This window comes from Malaclemys terrapin, chromosome 8 (assembly GCF_027887155.1).
Source record: "Malaclemys terrapin pileata isolate rMalTer1 chromosome 8, rMalTer1.hap1, whole genome shotgun sequence".
Classification (NCBI taxonomy): Eukaryota; Metazoa; Chordata; order Testudines; family Emydidae; genus Malaclemys; species Malaclemys terrapin.
The window spans coordinates 45,156,025-45,177,618 of NC_071512.1; the positions used below are offsets into that span (position 1 = coordinate 45,156,025).

The 21,594-nt window shown below is 50.1% G+C and overlaps 1 protein-coding gene across 4 annotated transcripts in view; it reads left to right on the plus strand.

Moving 5' to 3' along the window:
- Positions 1–210: 210 nt before the first annotated feature.
- LOC128841626 (myomegalin-like) overlaps positions 211–21,594 on the plus strand; it is a 74,915-nt gene continuing 53,531 nt past the window's right edge. For 2 of the 4 annotated variants that reach the window (XM_054036854.1, XM_054036855.1), the window contains exons 1-16: positions 211–1,662; positions 5,474–5,593; positions 8,758–8,877; positions 9,119–9,211; positions 9,380–9,598; positions 10,908–11,066; positions 11,436–11,549; positions 11,828–11,965; positions 12,807–12,986; positions 13,646–13,840; positions 15,032–15,178; positions 17,488–17,569; positions 18,254–18,345; positions 19,664–19,780; positions 20,473–20,610; positions 20,922–21,034. In XM_054036854.1, coding sequence (XP_053892829.1) covers positions 526–1,662; positions 5,474–5,593; positions 8,758–8,877; positions 9,119–9,211; positions 9,380–9,598; positions 10,908–11,066; positions 11,436–11,549; positions 11,828–11,965; positions 12,807–12,986; positions 13,646–13,840; positions 15,032–15,178; positions 17,488–17,569; positions 18,254–18,345; positions 19,664–19,780; positions 20,473–20,610; positions 20,922–21,034 — 3,164 coding nt within the window. In that variant the 5' untranslated portion in view covers positions 211–525. The remainder of the gene's footprint in view (positions 1,663–5,473; positions 5,594–8,757; positions 8,878–9,118; positions 9,212–9,379; positions 9,599–10,907; positions 11,067–11,435; positions 11,550–11,827; positions 11,966–12,806; positions 12,987–13,645; positions 13,841–15,031; positions 15,179–17,487; positions 17,570–18,253; positions 18,346–19,663; positions 19,781–20,472; positions 20,611–20,921; positions 21,035–21,594) is intronic. The other 2 variants (XM_054036853.1, XM_054036852.1) reach the window with 1 other exon arrangement.

Sequence of the window (21,594 nt, forward strand, 5' to 3'; positions counted from 1 at the left end):
CAAAGAGCCCCAGTGGCAGCAGGCGCCTCGCGGGCGGCGGGACGTGTCGTGGCGGGTTGCTGCCGCCTCACGGCCGGTCGCGCCCTGCCCTTCCCTGGCCTCGGGCCGCGCGCAGCCCGGGCGGGGCCCCGAGCCCAAGCGGGGAGCCGGTGGGGTGGGTCAGGGGTCACCAAGGGAGGGGCTGTGGGGTCAGGGGGACTCTGGGGTAAGCTTGAGGGGTCACTGGGACAGACTGAGGGATCGGGAGTGTTCCCCAAGGGGGTCAGCCTGTGCGGTCAGGGGGACCCTAAGGTGGGGTCAGGGATCTCTGGTGGCAGTTTGTGAGATTGGGGATCCCCCAGGGTGGGGGACAGCCTGTGGGGTCAGGGATCCCTGGAGGCAGCCTGTGGGGTAAGGGGGATTCTTAAGGTGGGGGGAGCCTGTGAGGTGAGGAGGTCCCAGTGAACGCCCCCAGGAGATATATTGAGTGAGCAGAGAGGACTCCCCCAGCAGGCCTGGGCGTGGGTCTGGGTGCTAGAGAGGAAGATGAGGGAGATCTGTAGGATTTGCGCCCGGGAGCTCTGTGGCAACCAGAGACGCTGGATATTCCACACGGCTGCCAAGCTCAACTTGCAGGTGCTTCTCTCCCATGTCCTGGGCAAGGAGCTCTGCCGAGATGGCAAAGCTGAATTTGCCTGCAGCAAGTGTGCGTTCATGCTGGACCGCATCTACAGGTTTGACACAGTCATCGCTCGCATCGAAGCCCTCTCCATCGAGCGTTTGCAGAAGCTGCTGCTGGAGAAGGATCGCCTCAAGTTTTGCATTGCCAGCATGTATAGGAGGAATAATGAAGACTCTGGTATTGATGACAAAGTTGTTGGGGATATGACTGTTGACATTTCTGGCCTGCCTGATGTCAGATACACCGCCCTTCTTCAGGAGGACTTTGCCTATTCTGGATTTGAATGCTGGACAGAGCATGAGGAACATATCCCAGAACTGCACAGCTGCCACACTTCGGAGAGCATGGGTAACCGCCCAAGGCGATGCCGTGGCTGTGCTGCATTACGTGTTGCAGATGCTGACTATGAAGCAATTTGCAGAGTCCCCCGAAAGGTGGCCAGGAGTATCTCTTGTGGTCCTTCCACCAGGTGGCCAGCTAGTGTATGCAATGAGGAATCTTCTGTATGTGAACCTATAACTGCTGACTTGGCAAGTGCCACGGTGCCTGTGGAAGAAGAAAGCATGGAGGAAGGGACTCCTGGGTCCTCTGTTGAATCCTTGGACACAATGGTTAAGGTCAGCCCTCCACGACAGAAGGATGAGGAAGCAGACAAAGGTGTAAAAGGGAGTGAGAAGTGTGATGATTGCTCAGATGCCCGTACCACTCCAAACTCGTCATTGTATGGGAATAGGTTGGAGCTAGCCCTTAGGCTGATCAAAGCTTTTGACTACAAGCCTGTTCAGAGTCCCAGAGGGAGCAGGTTACCTATTCCAGTGAAATCCATCCTGCCATGTTCCAAGCCTAGCCATGACCTGGTGGATGGAAGTGCTCTTCTTGGCTCAGTGAATGCTGGTTCTGGTTTCCTCAGTGCAGCCACAAAACCCTTTCCCTTGGAGCTTTCTGACCTGCAGGAGCTGTGGGATGATCTCTGTGAAGATTATATGCCACTTCGGGTACAGGTAGAGGTCAATGTGCAACATTAGTTTAAAAAAAAATACTGACCCTGAGACCACTGTGGATTCAGATGTGCTGAGATCATATGGATAGCTAAATGTAGCCAAACTCAGGCTAGGAATAGGTAGCTGCCTTTTAACTGTACCCCCTCTATGCAATCCGTTCCTTTTCCATTACCAGGTATTGTCTTCCTGCCGTGTTTTGAAGAAGTGAGCCCTCTGGGTCTTGGTGCCTTCACATCTCTCTCTCTCTCTCTGCTGCTCCTTCCTAAGACTGTAAACTAGTGTGGGTCTGAGTTTTAGTTTGCCTCTAGTTTCCTCCCAAGCAAATACTGCTACTTTATTTTTCCTTGCTCCTCTCTATAACTTGGTTTAAATTGATAAGTTCCACTAAAGGAAATATTGTAAGTTGTCAGAGACCTCTTCTAAGTGCTGATTTCTATTGGCCTTTATAACTGCTTTGTTCTGATGTATCAGGAATCTTCCTCCTCTCAGACAGAGTCCTAAACTATAATCCTCCTTCTAAGGATCAGTCCTCAAATGCACACAGGGGTACACTGGTATGTTACCTACAGAGACTGTCATCTTTGAGATGGATTTGCTTCAGTGGATGATTTTAGGGCTAGCATTCTAGATACTTGGTTTGTCTCCTGATCCTTTAAAAAGTTCAAGTGATTAGTGGCAGATGCCACCAAATAGCCTGTGAGTTGAAGACTCTGCTTTCAGAGGAGTTCTAGGTGTCTTGCCCACTGTGTACATTCCAGTCCACTTATAGCTCTGGATTTTCTCTGTTTTGCCAGGATTTAAAATCCTGATTAGCATGTGGCCAGAAAACTACACCTGTAACTACTTTACCTCTTTTCTAATGAATAGAAAGCCCCAGTCAGCTTCAATTCAGGAATATCCATGTCAGTCTAATTGTATTGACATTAGCAGTCTTGCTGTCTAATGTGCCTGCTAGCCTTAGGGACTAGAAAGATGCTTGTTTATTACTATGGCAACTGTAGTCAGTGGATACATTTCCTATTCAGTGGCTGATTCTTTTCCTAGTCTGGCATTTTCCAAAGACTTGTACTCTTTCCGCATCAGCTATGATGTGGCTTTATTGACAGGCTAGAAATTGTGCTATGGAGGAACACAAACTGACAAAAGTAATAAATTCACTGCTAATCCACTTGTAGCTCATGATTAAAGATCTGCTGACACCACCTGAAAAACCTCCTAGTGAGGGACAGTGCTGCAGCTTCTGCCCTATCCTACGGTCTCTATATCCCTCACTGCTCATTTTTCATTACTGGGGACATTTGTACAGTATTAAGAATAAGATTTTTTTTTTCTTAATGCACATCTTTCAAGAGTGGAACAAATATTAATTTGTATATGGATTTAAATGGCTTGGCTTTCTCTCATGTCTTACTATCTTTGTTACATCTCAGAGTTACTTACAAAGGGTTTTCTAAACGCGAGCCTTTGTCACATGTCTGTTTCTGCAGTGATTCATCATGTTGAATTTGCAGCTTCCCATTTCTTACCATGGCAACAAAATGTTATCACCAGCACTCCACAGATTTCAGTGCTGGATCTGGCAGAAGGAGAAAGCTCTTACTCACACTCTGAATGGCTTTAATGCTAGAAATGGAAAGTCAGACAGTTGCCAGCAAAGTAAATAGTTTTTGTATAAATGTTTTTTTTCCCTTCTTTTCCCCAGTAGGAAAACTACTCTTCAAGAGCCAAATATTGCGCTCATTCCATTAACATGAAAATCTGCCAATCATAGGAGTTGCGTTTCCCTAAGAAGCTGATAAGCTTCTTGTCTTTGGTCCTTGCCTGGAATAGCAATCATTTTAGGTTCATTCATCACAATTAGAATGTCTCAGAGCATTAAGATCTGATAGGCAGATGACTTCTTAGGCCTGGTTGGCACTGGCATTTTCTGCAAAACATCAAAACCGCTTTCAGCCTTGCAGCGCCAGAGGCAGTAGCAAGAATGCTAGCGTAAACTGGCTGCCAGGGTTTTCATCAGTGTTCTGTGCAAACCTGCTCTCGGCCGGGTTCGACAACATGATGGTTATGAAAGACAGGTGGGAAGTCTATGCTAATGCTCCTATTGCTGCTGCAGGTGCACTGGTGGGGAGAACTTAGAAAATGGCAATGTAGAAAAAATTCTGGGGTGCAAAGATTCTATTTTTGGTACAGTAGTGTCCCAGTAATGAAGAATTAAGGATGGTAGATCCTAAGTGCCAGGACTTGGCTCTTCTAAGTTGGTCATGGCTCTCTTTTTTTTTTTTTTTTTTTAATTTTCTAGTGTGTCAATTTATTCAAAGAATGTAATTGGGGAGGAGGGAGAATTTATGCTTTTCCTTAGGCTGCTGAAAAGGCACAACTAAAGAGTTACAGTCTGCCTCCTGTAAGATGTGCTAGCAGCAGCCCCATCTATGCTCAAGGGCCCCTTGTCAGGCCAGGTTGAACAATGTGCAGGGATGTCAGAGTGCAGAGCTTTATTAAAACCTTACCCGCTGTCCATGGCACTTGTTCAGAAGTGATTGCTCGCCCCGTCACTTACAGCACTAAATATGCTGTCAAGCAAGCAAAGGCTCTTGTCCCTGCTGAGAACTAGATCTAGACAAAATTTCAAAGCTCAGCCAAAATTATCTGCTGATACCTGAAAGAGTGCTTCTCACCTTCTAGACAGTGGGTCTGAACTCAGCCCCAAAGAGCTTACAGGCCTAATTAGATGTGAAGGAGCGAGACAGTAAGGAGGGCTGATGACAGAAGAGTCAATCACATTATTATATGATTACCCAGTGATTGCTGGCCACAGCATGCTGCACTAAGGAAGGTGTGATTCTTTCTCTTTGCTTTCCAAGTAAATTGATGTCTGTCTTGGGTAACTTTTTCAGGCCTAGTGGCAGGAGCGAGTGGGGGGACCTGAATGAGAAGTGTTGGCCTCATGAATCATCTGAGAAAGGGCATTCCATGCATGTTGCGGGAGCAGGCAACGATATTTGTGGATAAAGTAGAACATTGAGGTTGACATCACTGGGAGTGGAAGGGGCAGCGCAGAAGGTCATCAGCTAAGTTATGGAGAACTGTGAAGGGTGATTACAAGAATCTTGGGCTGGACATTGTATAGATAGGAGCCAGTTGAGTGATTCAAAGAGGGTGGGAAATAGGTTCCAGTCCTGTGGTGAGGAAGGTGATCTTTGCAGCAGCATTTTGGATGGACTGAAGGGTGCCAGGGAGGCCTCTGAGAAGGAGGTTACAATAATAGGGACAGGAGGTAAGGACCTGAACAAGAGTGTTTGCTGTCAGGTTGGACAGAAAAGGTCAGATCCTGATGATGAAGTGTCAGGACTGGCTGGGTGTGACGGCAAGGGAGGAGGCAGCGATTATCCTGCATTATGGGCTGAGGAACTGGTGGTGATCTAAAGTGAATGGAGTTTCAGAAGGAAGCTAAGTTCAGCTCTGGCCATGTTAAGCTGACCGCAAAGCACGCGGGAGGGACAGGATTGGAGTGGGGGAAGTAGATTGGTGAGTCGCTGGCTGGAGATGGTAGTTGAAGCTGTATGAACAGATGAGGTCACCCAGTGAGAGGGTGTAAAGGGAGAACAGTAGGCCAAGAACAGACCCTTGGGAGGGGAGGAGGAACTGCCAGAAGGTCCCTGAAGGATCAGCCAGACATGTAGCAAGAGAGGGTGGAGGTGCACGTGGCAGGATGTTGAGAAGGTGGCTATAATCCACGTTAGGAGGGCTACCATCACTCTGAGTAGAAACAAGGCAAGGACTCAGGCCACCCACTTCTCTTCTGTCTCTCCAGAATCTGCCTGAGGACCATCAGCAGCTGACTCAGTGTGACCCTGTGGCGAGTGGGCGTGTGTCTGAATCGCATGCTGCTGAGCTGCAGGACAAAATCCAGCAGTACGATGCCACCAACAAGGTATTTGTTCACGGGCTGCACATTCAGCTCCTTGAGGATTCTCACCCACCTTAATTAGCAATAGCTATGAAGTATCATTGAAGGCACTGGAAGTTGCGCAAACTGAGGTGGTGCTATTGGCCTTCAGCCAGGCTAGGAAGTGCTTCCTTTCCTATAGCTACGCTATGCAACTTCCTTCTTTATGCCAGTTCTAAAGCAGTGTTTGAAAGACCTTCCCCTATGCAAGGGGGCCTCCATAGAGCCATTGGAGGAAAGATGCCTACATCCCCTAGCTCCACCCACTGCCTGCCTCTCCCACTCTGGCTTCTTGGCTGCTGCTTCTCTATGGCAGGGGTGGCCAACCTGAGCCTGAGAAGGAGCCAGAATTTACCAATGTGCATTGCCAAAGAGCCACAGTAACATGTCAGCAGCCCCCATCAGTTTCCCCCGCCCCCAGTGTCTCCCATCTGCCAGCAGCACCGCTGATCAGCACCTAACCCTCCATCCCTGTGCCTCCTGCCTGCCGTGATCAGCTGTTTTGTAGTGTGCAGGAGGCTCGGGGGTGGGGGTGGGGGAGCAAGAGCATGGCAGACTCAGGGGAAGGGGTGGGGACCTTGGGGGAAGGAGTGGAAGGGCCTTGGGGGAAGGAGTGGAGTGGGGACTGGGACAGAGCCAGGGGTTGAGCAGTGAGCACCTTGTAGCACACTGGAAAGTTGGCACCTGCAGCTCCAGCACCGGAGTTGACGCCTATGCAAGGAGCCGCATATTAACCTCTGAAGAGCCGCTCCAGAGCCACAGGTTGGCCACCCCTGCTCTATGGTGAGCCTTCTGCAGGCAGAGAGGGCAGCTGGCCTCCTTTAGGTGTGGGATGAAGGAGGTCAGCCTGCAGAGGGGCCCACCCTGGCATGCTTTTAAAGGGCATGAAGTAAAAATTAGCTGAACAAGATGATGGCCAGCCTAGTGGCAGGTTAAATGAATACACATGGGAAGGCATAGCTGGTTTTATATATGCCCATTGTAGTGCTGTAAATTAACTGTAACCAATCAGGAAAACACCACAGAGGTCTTTGTGAACAGCTCCATGCAAACTTCTGCTCAGCATGCAGCAGCAGGCAAAATTGCAAAGAGAGTTTAGCAGTGTTAAGAAAGGGATGGTAAAACCTTGTCTGTTACAGTGCCCTTGTATAAATCAGTTGTTGTCCATAGCTGAAACACTTGAGTTCAGTTTGGCCAGCCACGCTCCGGAAGGATAACTCTGAAATAGAAAAGGTCCAGAGAGCAGCAATGAAAATGATTAGGGGTGTGGAATTAAAAAGACAAGGGCAATTTAGTTTCAAAAGAAGCCAAATAAGAGGTAACGTGCCAGATATATAAATTAATGAGCAGTAGAGAAGGTCATTTGGGAGTATTTGAGGACCATTGTGGTATCAAGGTCATTATAGATATTTACCTTCTCATAATAAAAGATGATGTTTAAAAGGCAACATTTAAAACTGATTAAAATAAACACTTTTTTAAAGCAACTTAATCTGTGGAAGTCACTTCCACATGCCATTATGGAAGCAATTGCTCAGCGGGATTGAGAAAAGATTTATCTTCTATTACACTAGTGAGGATGAAAACATAGGAGGTGCTTTGGCACTCATGTTTCAGGCCATAAACCAGCCTTCCCCTCCAGCCATGATGTTGCAAAACTTCTGTGTGGCAGGGGAAGCCCTAATCAGCACCTGCCACTCCAGCCCCACTCAGGGAAGTGGGTTGGGGCTGGGCAACTAGCATGGACTGGCCCCACCTGCCAGCCTTGTTAAAAGGGGCTAAATGCTTGGGAGGCAGTGAATCCGGAGGGTGGGGCAGAGACCAGGAGGAGAGAGTAGGCTCAGAAGGAGCCAGGAGCCTGCTACCCTGTTGCTACTGAGGCCTGTGCTAGGCCAAACCTGTAAATACTCTGTAAATAGTTGGAGTTTGGTGGTGGGGACTGGGTACAGGAATAAAAAGCATGGTTGTTGCACCAGCTTGAAGTGGTCCTGACACACTGGGGAGCGGGCCCAGGAGGCTAAACGCAGCGGGTTGCAGTGAACACCCCGTTACATTCCGTTATGTGGATTTCACTGTGTTGAAGCCAGGACACTGGGCTGGATGGACCATGTATTTGCTCGAGTATGGTGTTACCTAAATCCAGGCAGTTGCTGCAAGAGTGAGTGGCTGGCTGGATAGTGCTACATGGAGAAAGGCAGGAAGAGTGTAAATATGTAACTGTAATGCTCTAGCTGTAGTGGGTGAGTTGGAGGGAAAGGAAGTGGTTTCTGGGATATGTGGGTTCCATTTTGGAGGTTCCAGATATCCAGGAGTGCCATGGGCTGGAGCCTCTCTTTTGAAGGGGTTGGAGAAATGAGTAATTGAAACTGGGATTGGCATTAGGCAGCTGAGTGTCGGAGACAGTATAAGACAGAGTAAGCAGGGTTCTCCTGGTGGATGCGCAAGGTGAAGGGATGCATAGGGTCGAAGGCCAGGATTTCAACCCCTCCTTCAGACTGGATCACTGGGGGCTGGAAGCACAGGTGCTGACTTTCCAAAGTGCCGGGGGGTGCTCAACCCCCAGCTCTGCCCCAGGCCCCACCCCCACTCCACCCTTCCTCCAAGGCTCTACCCCCACCCTGCCTTTTCCAACCCCTGCTCCACCCTGCCCCGCCTCTTCCTGCCCAGTTCCATCTCCTCCCCCTCCCTCCCAGCCTCCTGCATGCTGCGAAACAGCTGATTGCAGCGGGCGGGAGGCACATGGAGAGAGGGTGAGACACTGATCCACAGGGCCTGCCAGCAGTCAGGAGACGCTGGGGTGGTAGGAGGGAGCTGATGGGGGGGCTGCCAGTGGGAGCTCAGCACACACCATTTTTTTCCCCATGGGTGATCCAGCCCCAGAACACCCACAGAGTCGGTGCCTATGGCTGGAAGTTGGCCTCAGCCCCTGTGAAAGAAGGGAAGGCCTTGCATTGCCTTGTCGCTACTCTCTCCACCCAGCTTAAGAGCAGCAGAGCCAGACTTCAGAGGGAGCCACGTTGGTCTTGATCTGGGGAAATAAAGAGGAACCTCTGGGCTCTGTGGACCCAGTATGGTGTGGAGGGATTCTTAGGGGCAATTCCATGAAGTTTGGGGCTTGGTAACTAAACCGTTGTGTTCTCTGTGTTCAGTTGCTGCAGGAAAAGCTAAATGAGATGAATTTTGAATTAAAATCTGTCCAGGAAGCATCCCAGAGACAAGAGCGTACAATCCAGAGTCTGAACGAGGCCCTGAAGAGCAAAGAAAGTGAGGTAACTAGCACTGTTGAGGAGGGCCAGTGCTGTGCCCTTGTATAGGAAATGTGGATGCAGGGAAGCATGCTATTCTAGCAGCAATTCGGAGGGAACCCTTCAGCCATCCTTGGACCTTGCTCATTTCTCCTGTGACTTGTTTCTGTCAAAGCACTTACAACAGGAAGAGGCAATCTGTGTCCAAGACTCCTGGGTGTGTGGGGCTTGCTAACGATTGGGTGTCCTATCCCCTATCTTGCAGACAGAGGAGCTGTACCATGTGATTGAAGGGCAGAATGAGACCATGGCCAAACTACGAGACATGTTACATAGAAGCCAGCTTGGACACTTGCAGGTACGTCCCTGTGGGCCCCTCCATCCCCCAGAAATGAGGGGCCTTTGCCTTTAAAGAAAATTGAAAGGCCTTGGGTCTTTCACTGTCACGGGCTCCTTCATTGTTCTGAACAGCTCTTGTGAGCTCACACTTAAACACACTCACATTTCTGTTCTTCTCTCTTGTCAGACCTCGGAGGGTCCATCCCCTTCCCAGCAGCAGCAGCACATGGCACTGCTAGATCTGCAGAACACGCTCTTCTGCACCCAGCTGGAGATGCAGAAGCTGAAGAGGGCTCAGCGGCAGAAAGAACACCAACTGGCTGAAGCCAGGAGAGCTACCCTGCTTCTAGAGGCTGCTGTGCAGGAGGAACAGCAGCTGAAAGAGGTGTCATGGAAACACAATCAGGTACGGCATGCTTCAGCAAATGACAGTAAAGTGTTTTTGCATATGAAGACAGCAAACCACTGGCCTTCATAATGCTTCTATTAGCTGAATGCCTTAAGTGGGTCTATTTCCTGTTAGCTTACATTCAACAGTACGTGTACACAATCAGTGCAGGGACTGAATACAGTGGATCAGTAGTGTCACTTACTGGTATGTTTTAACTGGTGCAAATGTCCTGTTTCTTTTTGTGATGCTATACTCCTATTTCTCCAGTGGATTAGCCAGGGTGGACTTGAAAACTTTAAACTTCACCTCTGGCTAGAAGAGGGGATTTAAAAAAAGGTTCCTACATACAATTTTTCAGGTGTATCGGTTTTAAAGTTGTACAATCACTGATAAATTTTCACTTTGCGGAAGTGCAGTTAGGGAATTGAGTGCAAACCCCTAATTCCGGTTGCTTGTCAGTTTCACTACCAAACTTCATGTGATTGGACCCACTCTGATAGTGACTTTCTGAAGAAGTTAAGAGTTAGTGCTCTGTTCTTGCGCTGGGCACAAAATAATACATAGAACTAAAGAAAGAGGCATGTGGCTGGTATTCCGTGTCAAGTGAACACTTTGGTGAGATGGATGGATTTAGAGTTTAAAAATCACTAAATGTCTCTGTAATTTCAAAGAAGAATGCTTTGGTGGCTGTGCTGTACAAAACTCCTACTCAGCATGTAGGTAAGTAATCAGATGTGTCTATGTGGAGATGTATTAAACTTCTTAGCAATGGAGGTAGAGAATAGGAACCCCCCCCACTTGAAACATACTCAGCCACGGTCCACACTGACATCTGTCCATGCAGCTGTGAAAACCCTATCTCCATCTACATGTGTGCTACACTTGTACTGAGCCTAGCTTCCATAAGCTGAACCACATGAAGATATTCTTCATCGGTGCTCCATCCATATGCTTGCTGAAGGGTTAGCATCCCCTTCTCCTGCGGAAGGAGGTCAGGCTCTCAGTTTTCTGATCTGAATGACAGCAGCCTATAACAGCTGAATCCTACTGAATCCCTGTTGTCCTCTCCTGCAGCCCAGCCTGCCCTTTACCTTGTGAGATTCAACAGGATAACGTGCATCTGAAGAAGTGGGGTTTTTACCCATGAAAGCTTTTGCCCCAAATAAATCTGTTAGTCTTTAAGGTGCCACTGGACTCCTCATTGTTTTTAACAGGATAACAGTGACTCCTGAGGGTGTCTCCGTCTCTGGTGTGACTGACTGACAGGGCTTCCTGTTAAGTGGGCATCTTATGGCAAAGAAGTGAGAAGTGTGTTTCCTTTCAGGAGCTGCGTAGTGTTGTGCAGCAGGTACAAGCAGAGCTGCAGGGCAAGGTTCAGGAGCTGCGGGCCCTGGAGGGGGAGAGATGCTGTGAGATCCGGGCCCAGGAGCAGCGTGCTCAGCGTTTGAGCCAGAGGCTGGCTCACAAAGAACAGCTTCTGCAGGTGAGGTGAAATGATGTGAATCAAGGATTAGCCTCACCTTGGTATTTGGGTGCCAGCAACCACATGACCATGTGCAGCTCTCCAGTGCCTGCCCTCAGAGAGATTGGAGTCTGAGGGCAACCCTCTGGCTACAGCCATAGGGAGGGATCTGTAGCTGTGGCTGATGCCAGTACGACTCAGCCCGAGGTGAGTCCTGACTGGGGAGGGAATCAGACAGATTAACACTGACCTGACCTGTGGACTCTGTCATCCTTTGGGTGTGGGGAGAGGAGAGTGAGCTTGGGGAGAGATGCTCTGACCTCAGAACTCCCTGCATTGGCTCAGTAACGTTGGTGTCTGTGCTGATGTGTGCTTATGGGGCACCTTCAGGAATCCCGGGAACTTCTGCAATGTCGGCAGAGCTTGGAGAAGAACCCTGTGGTGACTGATGCTTTGCTGGAGAAGTTACAGCAGCGAATCAAAGACCGAGATGCTGCTCTGGAGGTAAGCACAGGACATTCCAGCACAGTCTCCCCCATCCTTTCCCTGGGCTCCTGGGGGGGTGAGTAGGCAAAGCATCCCTTGTGCTTTGCTCTCCCTTGCCCGGGTCTGGTATCCCCTGCTCTCCCTTTCCCTGGGGCTGTCCCCATTTTCCCATCCCCATAGAGTGAGCTGAGTTCTCCCACGTAGTGTGAAGTAGGCTGCATGGCAAGAGAATTCATTGTCTCTGCACGAGGGAGTCTTTCTCTATGATCTCTTTGTCACCTTTTCTCTCCCTGTAGCGAGCAATAGATGAGAAATTTTGTGCCGTGGAAGAGAAGGAGCAAGAGCTGCGACAGCTCCATCTCTCTGTGAGAGAGCGGGAGCGCGACCTGGAGAGACTGCGCAGCGTCCTGTCCAGCAATGAGGCCACCATTCATGTAAGTGTGATTCCCCTCCCCAGCATATTGTCTCCCATGTAGTGCACCTATGTGTAGGGTGATCACCAGAGCTCCCGGCTCAGTTTGGCCCAGCATTCATTCCATTGGTGTGGCCAGCCCTTACGTTGCTGCTTTGGCTGCCTCATCGATTCCGTGGCCAGAAGAGACCACTGTGATCATCTAGTCTGAGCTGCATCAAACAGGCCAAAGACCTGCCCCACAATAATTTTAGAAAAGATCTTGATTTAAAATAGTCAGTGATGGAGAATCTACCACGACCTTTGGGAAATCGTTCCAATGGTTAATTAGCTTCACTGTTAAAGATTTCCACCTTATTTGCAGGCTGAATATGTTTAGCTTCAGTTTCCAGCCATTGGATCGTGTTAGACCTTTCTCGGCTAGGTTGAAGGGCCCACTATTAAATATTTGTTCCCCATGTAGATACTTATAGACTGTGGTCAAGTCACCCCTTAACCGTCTCTTGAACTAAATAGATCTCCTGGGTCTGTCACTATAAGGCTTGTTTGCTAATCCTTTATTCATTCTTGTGGCTCTTCTCTGGTGAGTGCTTGCTTAGCATACTACCTGCATACATCCTCATCCCTCCCCACCAGGCAGTTTTCTGATGGCCTCCTGCACCTGGGGGAAGGAAGGGGTTAAACTAATAGTTCCATATGGCATTTCTCAGCTGGATGCTGAGGTGGAAGCTTTCCTTAGGGAGTGAATGTAATGGCTGTTTGGGGCTGCACAAAAGGGTAGAATAATTTCAATCCTGTTTACTTAAGTGCACAAGAATCTACTTGGGCCTCAGTGTGTTCCTGGTTTTCTCTGTGGTCCCTAGAGCATGGACAGCCTGCTGAAAGCCAAGACGTTGGAACTAGAGCAGGTGTCAGCAACCTGCCAGAACCTCCAATGGCTAAAAGAGGAAGTCGAGGCGAAATCCAGCTGTTGGCAGAAGGAGCAGGAGGGGATAATTCAGCAACTGCAGACCTCTCTGCACGACAGGAACAAGGAAGTGGAAGTAAGGCCCATGCTCCCTGCTGCAGTGCCTCCAGCCATTCCCTCTTGGATGGGATCCCTGAGCACTACTGCCAGGCCTCTGGGCCACTCACTCAATGCCACTGTGCCATCCGGCTCCCCTTGGAGGGGGGGTCAGACCCATTACCTTGATTTGGTGGAGTGTATGGGAGGAGGTGGGGGAGCAAACTCATAGCCCTGCTCCTCTTGGTGATCCCCCAGTGTGTCACCTTTTTAAATCTCTGTGCTCTTGGCCGCAGTGCAGAGGAGGGAGCACATCAGAGGCAATGTAAAAATATCTAAACTCTCATAGTCCTCAATTTGAGAGCACCAACAATTGCCGGCTCTGTAGAAGCAAAGGCTCTCCCTACAGAATGGAAACACAGAGGCACGTCAGCCTCTGAGTGACATGCATGGCCCAGCCCCTTCCATATGTGCTGCAGGAAGAGGGGGGGCGAACCAGGAAAGCTGCTCCCTGGAATCATGGCAGGCCCTTGAATGCTGCGTTGGCATAAATGCTCGCTGTGCGTTGATTCTCTGCCAGTGACTGCATGTGATCAGAGAGGTGCTCCCAGGCTGCATAGCCATTCATCCCAAAGTGCCAGGCTTCTCTGAGCATGGAGATGGAACGTCTCAACCCCTTTCTCCCTCCTTTTCCCCTAGGAGCTCACAGCAACCTTGCTCTGCAAGCTGGGCCCAGGGCAGAGTGAGATTGCAGAGGAGCTGTGCTTGCGTCTCCAGCGGAAGGAGAGGATGCTGCAGGATCTCCTGAGTGACAGGAACAGACAGGCTGGAGAACATGAGACCGAACTTCGGGAGCTGCTTCAAGCCGTGAGCACCTGGGAGCAGCGAAGCCGAGTGAGTTGTGCTCAGAGCAGCCGCTGACCAGCGTGGCTGTGATGGGTCTGCTGTGTGGAAACTGATCTCTAATCTCTGATGCCATGGGGGGAGCTGCAGGAAGTGTCTCATGTTTCAGAACCACATAACAGTGAGAATACCCCCCTCGCCCATGTTAATGCAGAGTAAGGTTACAAATATCAACTCGTCGTCTGTGGGAATTCTACGGTAATAATTCTGAGCGCACTGTTCGCTTGTCCACGTGCCCCACGGGCCTACGTTGTGAAACCTGGGGGCACTTCTTGTGCACCCAGATCAGGGTTTGCATGTGCGTATTGTGAAGTTGGGGAGAGGAAGGTGTGCAGCTGTCGGCTTGTGCACATTCACGGGGCATTCTGTGCACGCATACCACCACTGCCTGGCCAGCAGTCGTGGGAAAGGTGAACCCTGGAGCTCTTCCCCACAGCGGTGACATCAGGCAACCAGAGGGAAGCCCCATAGCCTGGTGGAGCCATCTCCCCTGCATAGAATCAGAAGGGTGGAGGGACAGCATGGGGGGTGCTCTGTCCGTTGTATGTTAGCTGTATTTAACAGTCAGACTAGTACTCAGGACAATTGTGTGCACTACCAGGGAGTTAATGTTTCCACAAGAGTCTTACCCTCAGAATTGCCTGTGCTCTGTGCATTGACATCAGTCAGTTTTAAATTTCACTGGAGTTTTGCACTGAATTTTCCTTTTTAACAGGATTAAAAAGCCAAGCTCCCAGCTATCTCCACAGCATTTGCCTCCCTTCTCTCCTCCAGCTCCCATCCTCTATCCTCATCCCCTCTGTCCTTCCAGTCCTCCTCCCATATTGCTGCACTCTGCAGCCCCCATGCCATGGGCGAGTTTTCACCATCCCAGTCAAAGATTTGGTAGCACTGCTGAAGAGTTACTCAGCAAAGGCCGGGTAAGTGAAAGCAGGGGGCTGTGATGGCAGTGCTGTAGCATTGACTGTTGTGTGTGCTGCCACAAAGCCCATAGTAAAGTCCCTGGTTAGAGTTGGAAAGGAAAGCTCCTGATCTCCACTCCAGCAGCAAGTGATCGGTAAATCTGTCCTTATGTTGCCAGAGCAAGGAGTCCGGGCCAGGGTTTGGGCCAGTAGCCAACTGAGATCCAACTCTTTGTCACCTCTGCTTCTCTCCTCTCACCTTGCTTTCCCGCTGCGTCAGGTAGCAGCCGAGAAGATGGTGCAGGCTCTGGCAGAAAAGAGTGGCGAAGTACAATTCCTGCGCCAGCAGCTGGTGGGGAAGGAGCCGGGGAAGAACCCAGCGGCTGATGGCAGGCCTCTCCTCCAGAAAGACAAGCAGCCCTTTCAAGTAGGAATTGTGCACTGGATTGTTCTGTCCTTTGCATGCTGCCTCAGGATGGGGGAGAGAAGTGATTGCTGTAGCAGCAGAGGAGAGAGAGAGGCCTGTGGGAAGAAAGCAAATGCAGAGAGATACCAGAAGGGGGGTGAGGAGACGTACTCGGGGGGAGGAGTGATCAAGCACTGAGTGTGTCACATGGAAGCCCTTGGCAGCTGTTAATATTTACTATTTGTATTGCTATAGTGCTTAGGAGCCCACTTGTAGATCTGGACCCTGATAGAGAGAGATGCACGGCTGTTTGCTCCCCCAGATATTAATCACTTGCTCTCGGTTAATTAATAAAACAAAAGTGATTTTATTAAGTATTAAAAGTAGGATTAAAGTGGGTTCAAGTAATAGACAGAACAAAGTAAGTCATCAAACAAAATAAAGCAAAAACATGCAAGTCTAAGACTAATACATTAAGAAACTGTTTACAGGTAAAATCTCGCCCTCAGAGATGTTCCAATAAAATTCTTTCACAGACTAGACGCCTTCCTAGTCTGGGCCCAATCCTTTCCCCTGGTATAGTCCTTGTTAGTTCCAGCCCAGGTGGTAACTAGGGGGTTTTCATGACTGGCCGCCTCCTTTGTTCTCTTCCACCCCCTTTTATAGGTTTGGCACAGGGTGGGAATCTTTTGTCTCTCTGGATCCCCACCCCTCCTTCTAAATGGAAAAGCACCAGGTTTAAGATGGATTCTACCATTCTTCCTGGGTTGGTTTGAACTTGCTTGCAAGTAAACAAACCCATTCACAGTTCATTGATTCTGAAGCACCCTTAAAGGCTTCCACTTAATGTGTTTTATCTTATTCTCCTAACTCCAGACATAGAAATAATACATGCAAACAAATAGGATGAACACACTCAGTAGATTATAACCTTTTGTAATGATACCTTACAAGAAACTTTTTAGATAAAGCATATTCCAGTTACATCATATTTACACTTGTAAGCATATTTCCATAAAACATTATGGAGTGCAATCTCACACCCTTTGTCACTGAGCATAAGCCAGGCTGCTTTTGTTGGAACCATTTCAATGGTTTCTTGGTGAACATATGTCTAATTTTTTATTTAAAGTTGTAAAACATGTCATAGGGTTTAGAATCATGGAGTTTAGGCTGGAAGGAGCTAATAGGCCACATCGGTGGTTTGTCTCCACTCCCCAATATCTCACAATGAGCTGAAGAGACTTTCCTTAACCTTTCCAAAATCGTGCATTTGGGCTGAGCTCCACTGTTAACCTCTGAATTCTCAATGCTGAGTTGCACAGAGAAATATCTCTGCTACGTAGCTAGCTAGTGTGGCTCAGCCTAGAAAAGTTCTTCAGAGGGCTCTGGGGGAGTGTAAACAGGGCTGACTTGGGAGTGGCTTTGTAACCTTTACTGTCGTGCTCACTGCCAGCACCCCCAGGGTGTCCGATTTAGCAGGTGTCTGGAAGAAGGCAAGGCTCTGATGGAAGATTGGTACCCATCATGGAAAATCCCCCGGCCTGGCAGTGTCGCCCATGCGTACAGCCTGTGGGCATATTTGATTCCTCTGTGTGCCTTCTGCATCCAGACCATTGCTAAATCCTGCCACTTTTTCATGACAGCAGCTTCGGTTCATCCTTTCCTCTTCATTCTAGCTATTAAAGCCCTAGACCAGTGGTCCCCAACGCGGTGCCCGCAGGCGCCAATGCATCTATGTGCGCCAGCGTACTGGCTGGCAGACAAGCATCCGCCGAGAAGCAGCGTCATCAAGAGGCATCGCTGCCAAAATGATACCTTACAAGAAACTTTTTGCATAAAAAAGTTTTTGCTTCTCGGCACCCACCAGACGAAAAAGGTTGGGGACCACTGCCCTAGACCATTCTCTTATCTCTTGCACTGTTGCTGCAGTCTCTTCTCTGGTATCCCTGCTACTTAGTCCCCCTTGGTGCAACCCAAAGATAGTGGCCAAGAACCTCTTTTCCTTTTCCTACTCTGGATGTCTCTCTTTGGAGTCCCTTTCCTGACTTTCCAAGCTTGTTTCTCACACCAGATTTAAGCTCTCAGCCCATTTGTGCTTGTCTCCCTCCATTCCTCTGGGTTCTGAGATTCCCAAAATCTTGCAGGCCTCTGGTCAGCTTCCCCATAATTGAAAACCCCATTTGGCCAATGGTCTGTGTGATACCAGTACAGGAGCATGTGGCGTGTTTGGTCTCAGCGCTGGGCGGTGGGCGGAAGGGTCTAAACTGTGCAGGGTACACAGGGTGATCTCTAAGGGGGGAAAACCCTGAATCACTTTGTGTTTTCAGGAGTTACTGCCAGGAGGTTGCAGGAATGCTACTGCTACCGGAATCTCCAAGGGAGAAGACAGCAAATACAGGATGGAGAAAGGTCAGTACAGCGGCAGCTTCTTTCCAGTCATTACGAAGGTGACCCAAGGCTTTTGCCATGGGGAGAACTGTCTCGTGACAAACAGCCTGCAAAGACACCAAAGAACTTTAACCAGGAGTATTGACTGGAGTCATCCTTCCCCAGGGTTGTGAGGCTGGGGATAAAACTTGGGGCACTCAATGACTGTGGCTTGGGTTTGGGATGGGAGACTGGTGCTTGGGAATCACTGACAGGTTCTGGACTCCAGTGCTGAGTGGAGGAAGTTGGTGTGGGAGGGGGAGCTGGTGTTTGCTGATCACTGGGCTAATCAGAATGTTTTGCCCTCCTTGACTGGGAGGAGTGCGGTTAATCTGGGAGGGCAGGTGGGGATACTTGGAACTCTTCCCAGGGCTGAGGCCACTGGATTCTGGACTCTGGAGGGGAGGGCATCGGGAATGGGAATGGACTCTAGCTGGGGCGGCTGGTAGTTGAGGATCACTATGGGAGCAGCAGCATTAAAAAAGGCCTTGAAAAAATCCATCTCGGTGGTAGGGGTGCAAATGCCATCAACTTGTTCAGGATTTGAGCTCTAATTTGGAAAAGATTCTGTTTCTAATGCTTGCAGTCAGAAAACCAGGGTGTGTTTTGGTAGATAATTCAAGCCCTGCGTTAGTGTAACTTTTTGGGCTGTGGTTTCCTCTCCAGGCCCGTTGGAGATGGCTGCCGAGCTGGAGAAGGAGCTTGTTAATGCCAGAGAGGAACTGGAGCTAATGTCAAGAAAGGAAAGAGAAAGCAGGGTGAGTTTGTGGCGAGACCCTGAGCGTCTGCAGTCTGAGACTTGTTTCACTCTAGACCAAATCCAGCCTGGCCTGCCTTCAAACAGCCATGCTATGTTCATACTCCTACCCTGTGGGGAACGGGCTGTCTCTTGCTCAGTGTTTGTATAGTGCCCAGCACAATGGAGCTTGGAAGCACTGAGTATTAATTATTATTTGGTTTCTGGTAAGGACCCTCCATGGGAATGGAAGGTGCTAGCCCTGGTGTCCTGGTCAGATTTTCAGCTCTGGCGATTACATTCAGCCTCCCTATTCCTCTTGCATTTTTTGTTGGATATAGTTTCTTTTTCACGTCCTGTCACGAGCAGTGCACTGTTAAATTACTGCTTTGTTCCACCCCAGAGGTAGCTTATTTCCTAAATGGAAACCATCTAGATCATTACATTTGTGAGTAGCTGGCCTATGCTTTATCCCGGAGATGCTCTGGTTTCCGGTGTAGCGACCTTTATGCTCACTACTGACTAGGGCAGCGATTCTCAACCTGTGGGCTGCTGGGCCACATGGGGTCCAGGTTCCTGGCTGCTTGGCCACCCAGCGCGATGGGGTCCGGGTGGTCCAGCCGGCCCGGGGAGGGCTGTGGTTGGTGTCGGAGCTGCCAGCCAGCCCCACAGGGTTGGGGTCCAGGCTGCCACCCGGCTGCCCTGCAACCTGATCCTGCACAGCGGGGTCCGGGGTCACTGCCATCCTGCCCAGGGCTCCACTCCTGGCCCCACTCTGTGGAGGGGTCTCTGGGCAGGAGGCGCTGGACATGGGAGGTTTGGGGGGGAGGCACGCTATGGATCTCAACCTGCAGCCCAACACAGCCCACAATGATAAATAGGTTGAGAACCACTGGACTAGGGATTGTCCCCATGTGGTGTCAAAGTCATGAAGCTGACAGATTGATGTGGATCCTTCATTTCCATTTCCCCTCCATCAACTCCACAGGCACCTCTCTTGATGGAGGGGTGATCAAAGGGTCTGGTTATGGGATTGCAGTGCTGACTTGATGAGACTGAAGGAAAGTTTCCTTCCTGGGCCCAGTTTGGCCCTCCTCCCCCTTTCTCAGAAATGTTGTCTTTTAGCCTCAGATAGAGGCATCGTACAGCGTGTAGTAGTGTTGCACTGAGTGAAGGAGGCCACTCACGACTCTGGCCAGCACCGCAGATTAGGGGCATGAGGGTGGAATGATTGAGGCAGTGGCATGGAGGGTTTATGGCATGTGTCTGGGTTGCGGAGCTTTCACGGCATGTGTCTGGGTTGCAGAGCTTTCACTGACCCCGTGGTCTCTGCTCTGTAGTTGGAGCTCTCTTCTCTTCAGTCTGTGGTGACGGCACAGGAGGAGGAGCTGCAGGTGCAGGCCTCAGATATTGAGTCCCTGACCAGGAACATCCAGAGCAAGGAGGACCTTATAAAGGTGGGATCTCTACAGTTCTCCTGACATACTGTCTGATCATCTCTGCCCAGTGATGCTAGTGAACAACCTCCAGTTCCCCCCACCTCGAGGCTTCTAGCTGGCTTCCAGTGTACTGTAAAATGTCAGAACCAAGAAGCCAGGTTTCCATGGAGATCAGCAACGAGGTAGATGCATGAGGAGACTCCTGAGCTGTATTTGAGGTCTCACGCATGGATCTTGTAACATCTCAGGCTTGGCATCCTGGGCCTCACCCCATGGTTCCTGTAAAACACGAAGAGTTGGGAACCCAGGGCTCCATCTGACATCTCATTATGTAGGAGTCTCCCATCATTTTGCTCAGATGCTCATTTGGGGATCTTGTTATTCCTGGAGTGCCCTTGCTGTGCATCCTGGACCTTGTTTAGGAGTTCTGGAGCGTGCAGGGTGCATTGCATCCTGTCTGGAGTCTTGAGTCAGGCTCCTGTTAGCATAAAGCAACAGTAAGGCTTGCTCTGGGATGTTGGTGCTGCACACCCCCGAGTGTGGTTTTCTTCTGAATTGTCTGGCTCACCGTTGGAAGGGATAGGAGTTCCCCTTGTTAGTGACCCTAATCTGCGATGTCTCTAGGGACCTTTGTAATTCCAGCTTGCATTGATTCAAGGGGTGTCTCCTGTTGCTGATCTCCAGCCAACTCTGCTCTCCTTGGCTTTCAGGACCTGCAGATGCAGCTGGTTGATCCCGAAGAAATCCCAGCTGTGGAGCGACTGACCCAAGAAGTCCTGGTGCTTCGGGAGAAAGTAGCCACAGCAGAGTCACGAGGACAGGAGGCTACAGGAAACAGACGGCAACAGGTAGCGCATGCTCTGATGAAATCTCCCGCAGAGGGGATATCTCATGGGCTGCAGGCTCAGGCCTGTTTCTAGTTCCTGCAGTTAGTTAATTCTCTATTGCCAGTTGCCTGGGAGGGAGTGTGCCAGTGTACGTGCAGGTATAAGAGGGGCTCAGATCCTCTTTATGGCACAGAGAGGTGGTTTGGATCCCCCTCACGGGCGGAGGTCAGCCCCTCATCTCCATGTTCCTGACATGACCAACTCCAGTCTCTTGGCTGGACTCTGCTCAGCTCCTACGTCTGCCTGTTGCTTTTTGCCTCTGCTCTCCCCAGCTGTTGCTGATGCTGGAAGGGCTGGTGACGGAGAAGAGTCGCCTGAATGAAGCTCTGCAAGCAGAAAGGCAGCTGTACAGCAGTCTGGTGAAGTTCCACACTCACCCAGACAGGTAGGGGGCCCTCATGCTGTCGCTGCCGTGTGGTCCTGCGAGGTGGAGGAGCTGCACTCCCTCTGGGGGACTTGTTCAAAGGGAAAGTTGAAGCACTAGGGTGTCCGTGAGCCTGTGTGAGCAGGGAATTGTTCAGTGGGCTGCTGCTGGGGAGTGGCTGATTAAAGGCAGCGTCCTTCCCATGGCAGAGGAGATCACATGAGTCAGCCGAGACAGCAGGAGTTAATCACACCCCAGAGCTCTAATGCTCCTTTCAGATTCTCCTCTCCCCTTGATTTCTCCCCGCCCCCTTGGCTTCCCCTCCCTTGCCTCCTGACATCTCAGAGAGGCTGCATGTCCCTTTGTTAAATCATTGATCTGAAAATTGCTTGGGGCTTCTAGTGGTTTGTCCAGGTCATTCCCCTCCCAGACAGCATGACTGACGTTGCTACCCTCCACTATGCGAGCCCTGGTGGTGGTGGGGAGTTGAGCAGTCTGCGGGACTGAAGGAACCACACACACGGAGTTTCTCTTGGTACTTGGTTCAGTGGTGATAACTAGTGACGGCCAGGAAGCTACTG